Genomic DNA, 10,231 nt, shown 5'->3' on the forward strand with positions numbered 1-10,231 from the left:
CGTCTCTCTCACCCATAGATGATCTCTTGAATAGTTTGCGACAAAGGAAGGAGGTGTCAAACAGCTGGCAACCCCAGCAACAATCATCCTAGAGTACGGGTCTCTGACAACAAAGCCCATACCACCCCTCTCTCCACCTTGCAGGACGCAACCAACAAAGTTGAACTTGAGGAAACTCAGAGGTAGGAGCTTCGACATCCTTTGGATGCCCTTTGGCATCAATTAAATTAGACTTTTATGCAACTAAATGGGCTCTTAGCCTAACTCTTATTTTGGATCAAATCAACATTGAGTCTTTTAGGATAAATTATAGTACCTATATTACACTTATGTTCAATAATTTATGAAATCTATATTTATGCGGTGCCAACGAAATTATTTATTTTTCGTGAAAAATTAAAATTATACTTAAGTGAAAAGGAGGGCACCATTCGTCTTCTTATGTTCCTGTATTTTTTTATATATATTTGGATGTCATTTAGAGTTGATGGTTGGACTAATATTTTATTAAATTATGGGTTAAAATTTTAGATAAAAATAAATTTTATGGGGATAAATGTAGGTTTTACAAGGTAATTTTTTAGGGATTTCTGTAACTCACCCTTCTTTTAATTAGCCGAACCCAAAGCAAGCCTAACCATCCCTCTCCCCAACTTTAGCTTCCCATCTCACGGGAGCCGCGGCTGCACCAAGCTAGCGGTCGGACGATTTCGAAGCCAGAGAAAAGAAGATAGACTCTTCCCCTCTCCTCCCATCCACTTCTCTTCTACTCTAATTTCAACGAATTCATCTCTGAATTATTAGTAGAGTTGAATTCCTTCTCGGTTTCTTCGGATTACTCTCTTGGTTGGTAGCAGTGGATCCAAGGTGGGATTTTTGTTTTCTTTTTCGGTTGGTTTCTTGTGCAGTTGATTCGATTTCGAGGAGAGAGGGCCGAGGGGAGAGATGGGAACGGATTCGGACTCGGGCGGTGGAGGGGGCCGAGCACGGGGATGGGTCCTCAAGGCGCTGGTCCTCTTCGGCGGGGCGCTTCTATTGAAGAGGCTGAGGAAGTCCACCACCAGGTGGGACCACGCCCGCGCCGTCGCCGAAGCCCTCTCCGGCGAGAAGGTAAGCCCCCCTTTTCCTGGATTCCACTGTTTTGGCTTCATGTAGTTTGATTTAGAGTTCGTTACGTTAGTAGTCTGATGCTCTTCCTATTTTTTGGTGGATTGGGGTTTGGAAGTTTTCTCGAGAGCAAGCTCGTAGAGATCCTGACAATTATTTCAATATAAGGTGAGCATTTTCCTTTGGATATTGAGTATTCGTGAACTCTCATAGCATATTGAATTGGTTGGTTTTTGTCCACTTTTCTATATCAAGTTTAAATTTTGGGACGTGGGCAGTGGTCCATGCTTTGTTTTCAATATGGATGTTGTTTGATGTTTTGGTTGTTTTGTTGCTGGACTTAGGTGTTATTAACTTGTAGCTGGAATTGGTTTAGCCCCTATGTCTACTACTTCCATATGAAAGTTTGGCAGTGTTTAAGTAAAAAAGAAATTATAGGTTTCTTCAACACTGGAATGAAATTCATTAGCTGTGACGGGATTTTCTTTTACTGTCTTTGAGGTTAGTCTTAGAGGTTATCTTGTTTTGATGCCTTGGTGCTCTAATTCAAATTCTACTGAGCTGTAACCTAGAAGGGGAACAAGTAGATAACTTTGACTAGCAAAGATAACATAAATGAAGATACTTATAACTTTGGTAATGATAACTGTAAGCATATTGACGAAATCTTCTTGCAACTATCTATTCAAAGATTTATTGACTTAATGGAAGAGGTTTTGTGGTTTTGTTCTGTATGCTGAGTTATACAAGTAGACCAGCTCATTGCTAGAATAGAATTCTAGATGGCCTTTTCTCATTGCATAATGGTCAAAATCTTGGTACATATCTTGATCTATGCCTTAAATAAAACTTTTCCTCACTCATGCCTACTGTTTTTATACAATGTTTTTGCCTCCTTAAATAAATAAATAAATTTACATATCCGATAGTTGTTATTCTTTCTGTCTGCAGAATGCTTATGTGTCCAGCAACAGAGATGGTTGATGACTCGAGAGTACTATACTTTGAGCAAGTATGTGCAGCTACATGACCTTTCATTACCATTTAGTTATTCTATTCTATTTTATTTTCTTGTTTGTACAATATCTGCTAATAGCTCTTCTTTTATGGCAGGCATTCTGGAGAACTCCACAGAAACCTTTTCGACAAGTATGATTACTTCTTACTTGGCCCTAGCATCTAAACTCATTCATGCGCATGCTTCTATACTTAACCAACTACTGATATGTTGGTCTTTCATGATCAATTCTCTCTTGTCTGTTACTCAAATTATCTCTTTTCCTAATTTTTTCTACTTAAACTGAACATATAAAATACAAAGAGATGCAAAACTTTGGATGCTGAATGTGAGCAGTCTGAAATAGTTGTTTTGAGCTGAAAACAAACTAAATGGTTTCCAAAGAGACAATTGAAGAAGATACTAGATGTTTTGCCATGAAGTAATAGGAAAAATCATAGAACCCCAAAAAATAGAAGAGAAGTAAAATAACTCAAAGGAGGCTTTTGCCTACCATATTAAGGCGACAAGGTAGAGATGCATCCAAACAAAGAAATGGGAATCAGGAAAAAGAAAGTAAACACAACTACCTCGTTACTTCAATAGGGTATCATGAAGAAAGAGACTCTCCCTCTTCTCCAACTAGTTGTCATTGTGGTTATGTTCTTCTGAAACCCCGTCAAGGTCCAAGAATTCAATCATTGTAATTTGTTCTTCCAAAACATCCTTCCACATTGCATATGATAGAGTACTCGAAAAGTCCAGCCTTTTCTCTGTTATTTGCTGTAGTTTGTCGATGACTACATATCTTCTACTAATGGTGTAGGATGGTTCGCTAGGCCAAAAATCTGGTTCCATGGTGACAAAAGGGCACAATAAAGGTGGAGATCTGAATTGCCCCTTTTACAACCTTTGCCTTGAAGTACATCCATTCCAAGGCCTGGATCTTATGTGAAGCTTAAAGAATTCTATCATTCTATGTGTTATTTGATTTTGCCCAGTTATAAAGCATAGAAGTCTCTGAACATAATTGGTCTATCATCCATGCCAGTATTCACTTTGATTATGGCAATCAAACAGAGAGAAATGCAACCTGATTTTCTCATCCCATAATTCAATTCTAAAATTAGGATTTTGGACCACACTTCAGCTTCTCTCTCAGCTATAAGTTCTTGTCTAAAGAATATTTATTTTGGTATGCTTCAGAAAGCTGGAGGAACAAAATGCCAGGATGCTTCCAATACCATGTAACATTTCAGAATCTGATCACCATTCTATGCTGTCATCCTAATTGGCACATTTTTTAAAAGAAACCTGTTTTTATGTAAATTTGAATTCCAAGAACCTAGTTTTTTTGTGCCAATCCTTAGTGCATAGCCTCCTAACCCACTTATCTGGAGGAGCCTGCTTTATTAAATAAAATTTGATCCTCAAGCTTTTAGATGTGAATTTGATCCAAATACTTTTGAGATTAAGTTGAGTAGTTATTGGCTATGTTACATGGACTTGGGTATGATGATTGGGTGTGGGTGCATGTCAAGTGTGAGATTGTTGAAAAATCCCTAAAAAAAGTTCTTCTTCTAGACCAATACCAAAGTGTTGTACCATATCTATTTGAGGTGGCAGGTGCGGGCTATGAGGTAAATAATATGATCCGGGTAACTTAGATTCCTTGGTTAGTTAACTGCTTTAATCTGTTTGCATCACTAATCATGAGGCTAATCTGCTTCAACAATATATGATCAACTTGTCCAGCATCATAGCCATAACTCTACTCTGTCCTCCTACATCTGTATTTTTGACAACAGCCCTCTTGCTTTTTTTGATCCTTAAGCTCCCTAACTGACCAAAATAATATGATGATGCTAATGCCGACATGTTTTTTGTGGTTGTCAATTTATCATAATAATAGCAAGAGGATACTGCTAATACATCGAAGATAACAACATGGTACAAAGAGATGTCACCTTTACATGCTCTTTCCCTCAACAAAGTCCTTTTCTTGTCTTATATTTGGGAAATGCATAACAAATTTCCACCACAAAAGATTAAAAGAAGAGGGAAGATGGGGTGCTGTTTGACCTTGTCTGAGATGCTAAGACCCTAGCTATATCCAGAATAAACCAGACAACCATTCTTTCTCTTTCGGTAGATCCATCATATCCCATAACATTATACAAGAACTGCCATGATCTCAGACTTTTCTTGTCATCTTTACAAGTATTATTGACTCTTTATTTATTATGTTGACTATAACGTGTTTTTAGTCCAATAGAGTTCTTCTGATACACATGTCCATTAACTGTTGCACTTGGATTAGCCATTTTCCTTTCTCTTTCATCGTCTGAACTCATGCTTGAGCTCGTGATCTTATAGGTCATATTCAGAAAACTTAAGGGTCTATAGTCCTTTATTTCCACAATCTTCCTTTTGGAATGAGATCGGTAAAATTGGCATTAAGATATCTTTATCCATACCTTTATATGCAAAAGATGCTTGTAAAACCCTGATTACATTCTGGACGAGAACGTTCCAGTGCCTTCTCATCAAATATGTATTTGGTCTATACTAAATAGACAAGATAAGGCCTGCAGATTCTAACACTGATTATTCTTACTCCTGATCATTGAAGAGAAGTATTAACTGTAGAAAAGTAAGTCAAATAGGAGCCAAAAGATCACACAGTTGGCATCTCAATTTTTTTTTTTTTTTTTGGGGGGGGGGGTGCGACAATTTATACATTTCCTTGTCATATCACACTTAATTTTATTCACTATCTCTGCTTTTGAATTAAGATGCTAATCATTCTGCTCCATTTTGTAAGCGAAGCTGACTGTCCATGACTTTGTTACTACAGAGGTTTTATATGGTGAAGCCTTGCCCGAAGGAAAAAAAATGTGATGTTGAGGTGAGATCAGTTCTTGATTCACTGGTTGAGTCTTCTGAAACATATCGTTGTATTTACCTGTATGTCCTTGCATAAGACATTGATTTATCTCAACTTACAAGAAATGTATTAAGTAAGAAGAGATAAATGTGCTTTGGAAAACGTAACTTCCCTGAATCACTAGAAATCTTTATAATTGTCAATAACACTTCAATAGACAAACTTGGAGCTGGCCTTGTGTTTCTGGGCACCCTAATTCTATGACATCAATGACAGTTAAGTTCATATGCCATAAGGGATGTGGAAGAGTACAAAAACTTTTGTGACCGTCCAAAGGACCAGCGACCACAGCCTGAAGAAGTTATTGGGGTATGGCTTATTACATATGAGAACCTGTATTAGTTTGCATTCTTCAATTTGTTCTTCAGGTTAATAATTCTGGTTTCCTATCTAATTGTAGTACAATTATTTTGCAACATGAGATGAGAACATTTTCTGATGCATATATTATGGTGCTCAACACGGGTTCCCCATTGTCTTTGGAAAGTATTGAATTATCAGTGACTAGCAACTGATGTCTTATGATATGTGATATAGATTAAAATTGCATTTTCCCATTTCATAGTAAAACTCCAGACACGACCAGTTATGCTCAGAAAGTTTGTAAGATACATTTTTTTATGTTATAAACACTCATTTTTTTTAAGAATTAGCAAATAATCCTATGAAAGTTAAATATGACCCAATTAGAAAAAATAATAAACTCATGGATTGAGAAAGGTAGAAATATATTTGCCAAGTTATACTCTTAAACAGAATGTGGTGTGTTGCTGGTGCAGCTATGAACATCAATCATGTTGTTACATTATATGAAGAATGCTACCATGCTTCGGAAGCTCAGATTACCATAATGGTGCTGATTTCTTGCCAAGTTAATAAAGATATCTTGAAGAAGAATTTTGAGATTCGGTTGTCATGGAACTTAATTTTTTTATTAAATAATTCTGAAAGTTTTGACTGTGTTACTTAACCAATAGATAGCTCAACTTTACTGAATACTTTTTGTCATTATAATACGACCTGTTATTCACATTCTTTTGACTGAAAATTTTTCAGCTTTGAATTTAAAAGATAGGGCATTTAGGACATTTCACTTTTAATATTCCTGCCTGAACTCCTTGAACATTGACCATTCAGGTATATTCATCACCTTCTCCCGGCCTCCATGATAGAAACCATATCAGCACAATATTCCTTTGTTTTGATTAGAGGTTAGAATCTTATGATTAAAAGGACAGAAACAGAAGAAGTGGGGAAATAACAAACATGTCACATCATATTCCGACAATTTCCTGAATACAAGCTCTTGACTTTGAAGCATGCATTTCCATGCTCCTTACTCAGAATAAACCATGAAGCTACCCAGTAAAACTGAGGACATTCTTCTTGATTCCTAAACAGCCTTTTTTAGTCCTCTGTTTTGCCCTAATGTCTGTTTCTCTTCCTAACTATATTTTGTTCTCATCATGTCTTCCCATATTTTTCTTCTGTCTTTTTTTTTTTCCCTACTAGTTGAGTATGATTCAGAAATAAGAATAAGTGGAATAGCACTAGCTTTGCCTATTCGCAAAGTTGTGTCCCAATTTTTTTGGGCTGGCATAACCTATCCTCATGTGTGCCTGTGTTTTGAAGGTTGTTTGGCAGGCATACTCCAAGCCTTATGTTTGCTTTATTCCTGAATCAAACACAGCCATAGTGCAACATGAAGCACCCATGCAAATTTGGGCATCCCGTATACTGCAGGCTGAATGAGATGGCGGATCTTGGCAGGCAGAACCATCCAGGGTTATTGGTTTCTGTGATGTAGATGTGAAAGGATTTACATGAGGAGTATGATAAAAAGTGAGAAATGTGAAAAATGAAGAAAAAATTCTATTCTTATTTATAAAAACTTGTAGTTCATATCACTTCCATGATTCTGATGGATGCTAATCTTTTCTCTTGAGGGTGTATTAGCATTTCCCAGCACTTGAATGTTTTTGGGCAGTTTGAACTCTCATTCTCATACAATTTGTTTACATAATTAGTTGAAACTATATTTGATTTCCATGCATTATTTGTTTTTTCTGGCTTATGTGGTAGTTACTTTCCATGTCAATTCCTGAAATAGTTCTTCTGGTGCCAGTGACTAATAATTTCAATTAAAATTTAGCTCCTTATGTGCTTCATGCACATTATCACTGACCAGTTTTTGTCTCAGTTTTTAGTTTTATTAATATGGAACTTCCCAGTGTTTCAAGTCAGCAAGATTATAGTCCATAAATTGAAGTGTGATGTTGTGCTCAGGATATTGCAGAACATTTAACAACCGTACACCTTTCGCGCTGTGAACGTGGAAAGCGCTGCTTATATGAAGGCTCAAGTCCACCTGGTGGCTTCCCTAATTCCTGGGTACCCTTCTGTATACTTTCTCCTGCAGTTTCCTTTGGGCTTCTGGTGAATGAACTGATTTGCCATAACTCATTAAATATTCCTATAGAAGCTGAGCTGTTTCTTACCAAATATTTATCAACAGAATGGAGCGACATATTGCACGTCGGAGCTTGCAATTCACAAATATGGTGAAGTACATACTTGGGATAGGGGCTATGATGATGAAGGAAATCAGGTTTTGTAGTGTCTTGAGCATAAAAATCTTATATTCCCTCAATTGATTGTCGTCTTTCTTTGAAAGAACAAAATTATTGATTGTTTAGCAAAAAAAGGGGAAAAAAGTACTGATTGTGTTATGATATCATCAGGTCTGGGGAGCGAGGGGAGGTCCATATGAGTTCAAACCTGCACCATCATCTAGTGACGATGACATGTTTTCACCTCTAAATTTTGCCCCGACATTGTCTCTAGAGAAGAAGATGGAGGGATCTTTTGTGGTTGATGAGCAATAAATTCACTATGTAAATTCTACAGCTAGAAAATTGAAATAGATGTATATACTGCATCCCTTTTCTTTTGTTGCATTTCTTTGTTTGTTTTGGTCGACTGCTGCCAACTCGAGCTCAATGGCTTCCTTTGTCCCAGGTGTTATCAATTTCCTCTGCAAGACGCACAAATTTCCATGTTCAAGGTATGAGGCACTTGATACTTCTTACTAGAGAAGGCAGAATAAACATTCTTTTGGGTTTTTAGTCCTTTTCCTTTTTCCACCTCAAGCTGTTAGATTCACAGGGTCCAAACAGAGTTGGCTGAATCAGGGCAGATATTTCAGCCATAGGATCAACAATCCAAATTACCATAAGAGGCCCCTACTAGGGAGTGGTTGTTTTGCAATATGGCACAATGGTTCAAATCCAAGCAACCCTTGGATTACATCTGTAATAAATTATGTACAGAGTATTTAGTGAAAAAGCTGTAAGTTAATATGCATAATCTCGAAATTCGAATAGTTTGTGCATGCATCAGTTATTTCGGAATATTTTGGGGCATTTTTTGACTGATGAATGGTTGATGAAAAATGTTAGAGGATCTACTGACTGACTTGTATAGTCATTCTATTTTTCTGCATATATGTTAGAATGACCAGGAGAATCCTCAATTCATATTGTAATCATACCTTGTCAAAAGCCTTCTTTTCCAAATGTGGTTAGATGAGAGTATCCTATAATTAGTTTTCCTTGCTCTATCTTGATTGCCTATATATACTCATTGCTTGTATGATAATAGCTCAAATCCGGCAGTGGAAGCTGGATGACAGCATTCAAGAGAGTATCTTGTGGTCAGTAACAAATGCTAGGGTTCTGTCGAACAGCTCTACAAACGCTACTGAGTGCTGCATTTTTTAAGACTTTCTCTTATGTATGATACGAGCTGTTGACTGTAATTCTGGTCACTGGTTATCTACCAAAACCTTTACCCCTTCAAATGCACATGCTTCCAACTGCACATTGGTAAGATAAACAGGTCAAGTGTCAAATAATAAGTTATTTTTCTTTTTTTTGAGGTATTATAATAGTAATAATAACTTATTTTCCAAAAGGTCTGAAGTTCTGTTGTTGAGACTTATGGTTCCAAAATCCTCTCGTACCTTTCTCTTGAATCTATCCTTTCTTATGTGTTTTTCTTCACTTTATATGACCTTGTTTTTCACTTCATCCCATGCACCCTTGGTTATATTGGTAATTGGCACATGCAACAAAGGCATTTGTAGCTGTGAAGAGCTACCAGTAATGGATCAGTTTCTCTTCCCTTTCCCAAGTGTAACATGCAAAAATTGTAATCTTTATCTCTATTATGTAATGGGAAATTTGTGTATGATTGAGATTTTGCTTTGTAGCTGGACTTTTTTTTTCGGAAATCTTTTCGAATACAAGGAGCCTTCAATCTTGAAGGTATATGAGATATGAGGACTAGAGCTGGCAATCTATCTAAAATCTAGCAAATATCTAAAATCTAATACCAACCAAAGATAAAAAGGTTTGAAACCATCCACTGTATGCTGACAGGCAATGACTCATGCCAAATCTTGTTCAATTTCTAATAAACGGAGTCAACTTTGGTCCAAATGTCCAGCCGGCAGAAGTTCTTCATATTTTATAGAATAGTTAGTGGATGTATGTTGAATTTTCGCATTTTGTTGCTATTTGGAGTCTGCTTAAATATGTGTAGTATATACCACTAAAGTTCAGATACATATTGCATACAAAATCTAGACTTCGAGTCGCATTTTTGGATCCGAGATACCAGTTTTGGCTCTCAGCCAATTGCAAGTCCTAGTCCATTAAATTAAGAGTTAACTAAAATCTCTGGCTTGAAAGTGAAGAAAGAACCAACACAGATGCATGGCACAAATTGATTGTATATAGATAGAATTTATTCAAAGACAGTTTGGTGCCTTCCATCTCAAATCAATACTACCAATGAACTAGTAAAACAATAATCTTCACATTGATAGGATATGAATCCTCTCTAGTCCTGATTTGAACCGGAGATAGCTTGTCTTCCAATTAAGGCCACGATCGCCGTGATTAGATGGAGTCTACTAATGATGCATGGGACGGTGCATTGGCGGATGCCATCCAATCACAGCCATTATATTGATCATGGACTATCATGCCATGATTGAAACATAGGCCCTCCCAATTCCCCTCCTATTGTGGGTTGGATTTATCTACTTCTATAAGATTACCAAAGAGTAATAAAATTACTACCATCAAATATTTGTAGAGAAGCTAATAGTACTATAA

The 10,231-nt window shown here is 36.8% G+C and overlaps 1 protein-coding gene across 13 annotated transcripts; it reads left to right on the plus strand.

The window, feature by feature from the left end:
- The first annotated feature begins 618 nt into the window (after positions 1–618).
- LOC103708054 (chromophore lyase CRL, chloroplastic) lies at positions 619–8,483 on the plus strand. 13 transcript variants are annotated; one of them, XR_005514755.1, is made up of 11 exons: positions 619–1,110; positions 1,226–1,275; positions 2,059–2,119; positions 2,221–2,256; positions 4,962–5,012; positions 5,268–5,360; positions 7,338–7,487; positions 7,567–7,659; positions 7,793–7,977; positions 8,070–8,115; positions 8,209–8,483. XR_005514755.1 is itself a non-coding variant. In XM_017843060.3 (10 exons), exons 1-9 carry the CDS (start codon positions 946–948, stop codon positions 7,934–7,936), a joined length of 843 nt encoding a protein of 280 aa, XP_017698549.2. In that variant the 5' UTR covers positions 619–945; the 3' UTR covers positions 7,937–7,977; positions 8,070–8,483. The 13 variants fall into 13 exon arrangements, 7 of the variants coding, with proteins under 7 accessions (XP_017698549.2, XP_038989365.1, XP_017698551.2 ...); XR_003385903.2 differs by having other exon boundaries at positions 8,217–8,483; XR_005514757.1 differs by having other exon boundaries at positions 7,793–7,945.
- Positions 8,484–10,231: the final 1,748 nt, after the last annotated feature.

The sequence above is a fragment of the Phoenix dactylifera genome, chromosome 14 (assembly GCF_009389715.1).
Source record: "Phoenix dactylifera cultivar Barhee BC4 chromosome 14, palm_55x_up_171113_PBpolish2nd_filt_p, whole genome shotgun sequence".
Taxonomy (NCBI): domain Eukaryota; kingdom Viridiplantae; phylum Streptophyta; class Magnoliopsida; order Arecales; family Arecaceae; genus Phoenix; species Phoenix dactylifera.

Bases quoted from the DNA above. Each gene is read 5' to 3' on its own strand.
- LOC103708054 (XM_017843060.3), top strand. From the start codon at position 946: ATGGGAACGGATTCGGACTCGGGCGGTGGAGGGGGCCGAGCACGGGGA. The intron at 7,488-7,566 runs GTGAATGAACTG...ATTTATCAACAG, and splicing joins CAGTTTCCTTTGGGCTTCTG to AATGGAGCGACATATTGCAC. The intron at 7,660-7,792 runs GTTTTGTAGTGT...TGATATCATCAG, and splicing joins ATGATGATGAAGGAAATCAG to GTCTGGGGAGCGAGGGGAGG.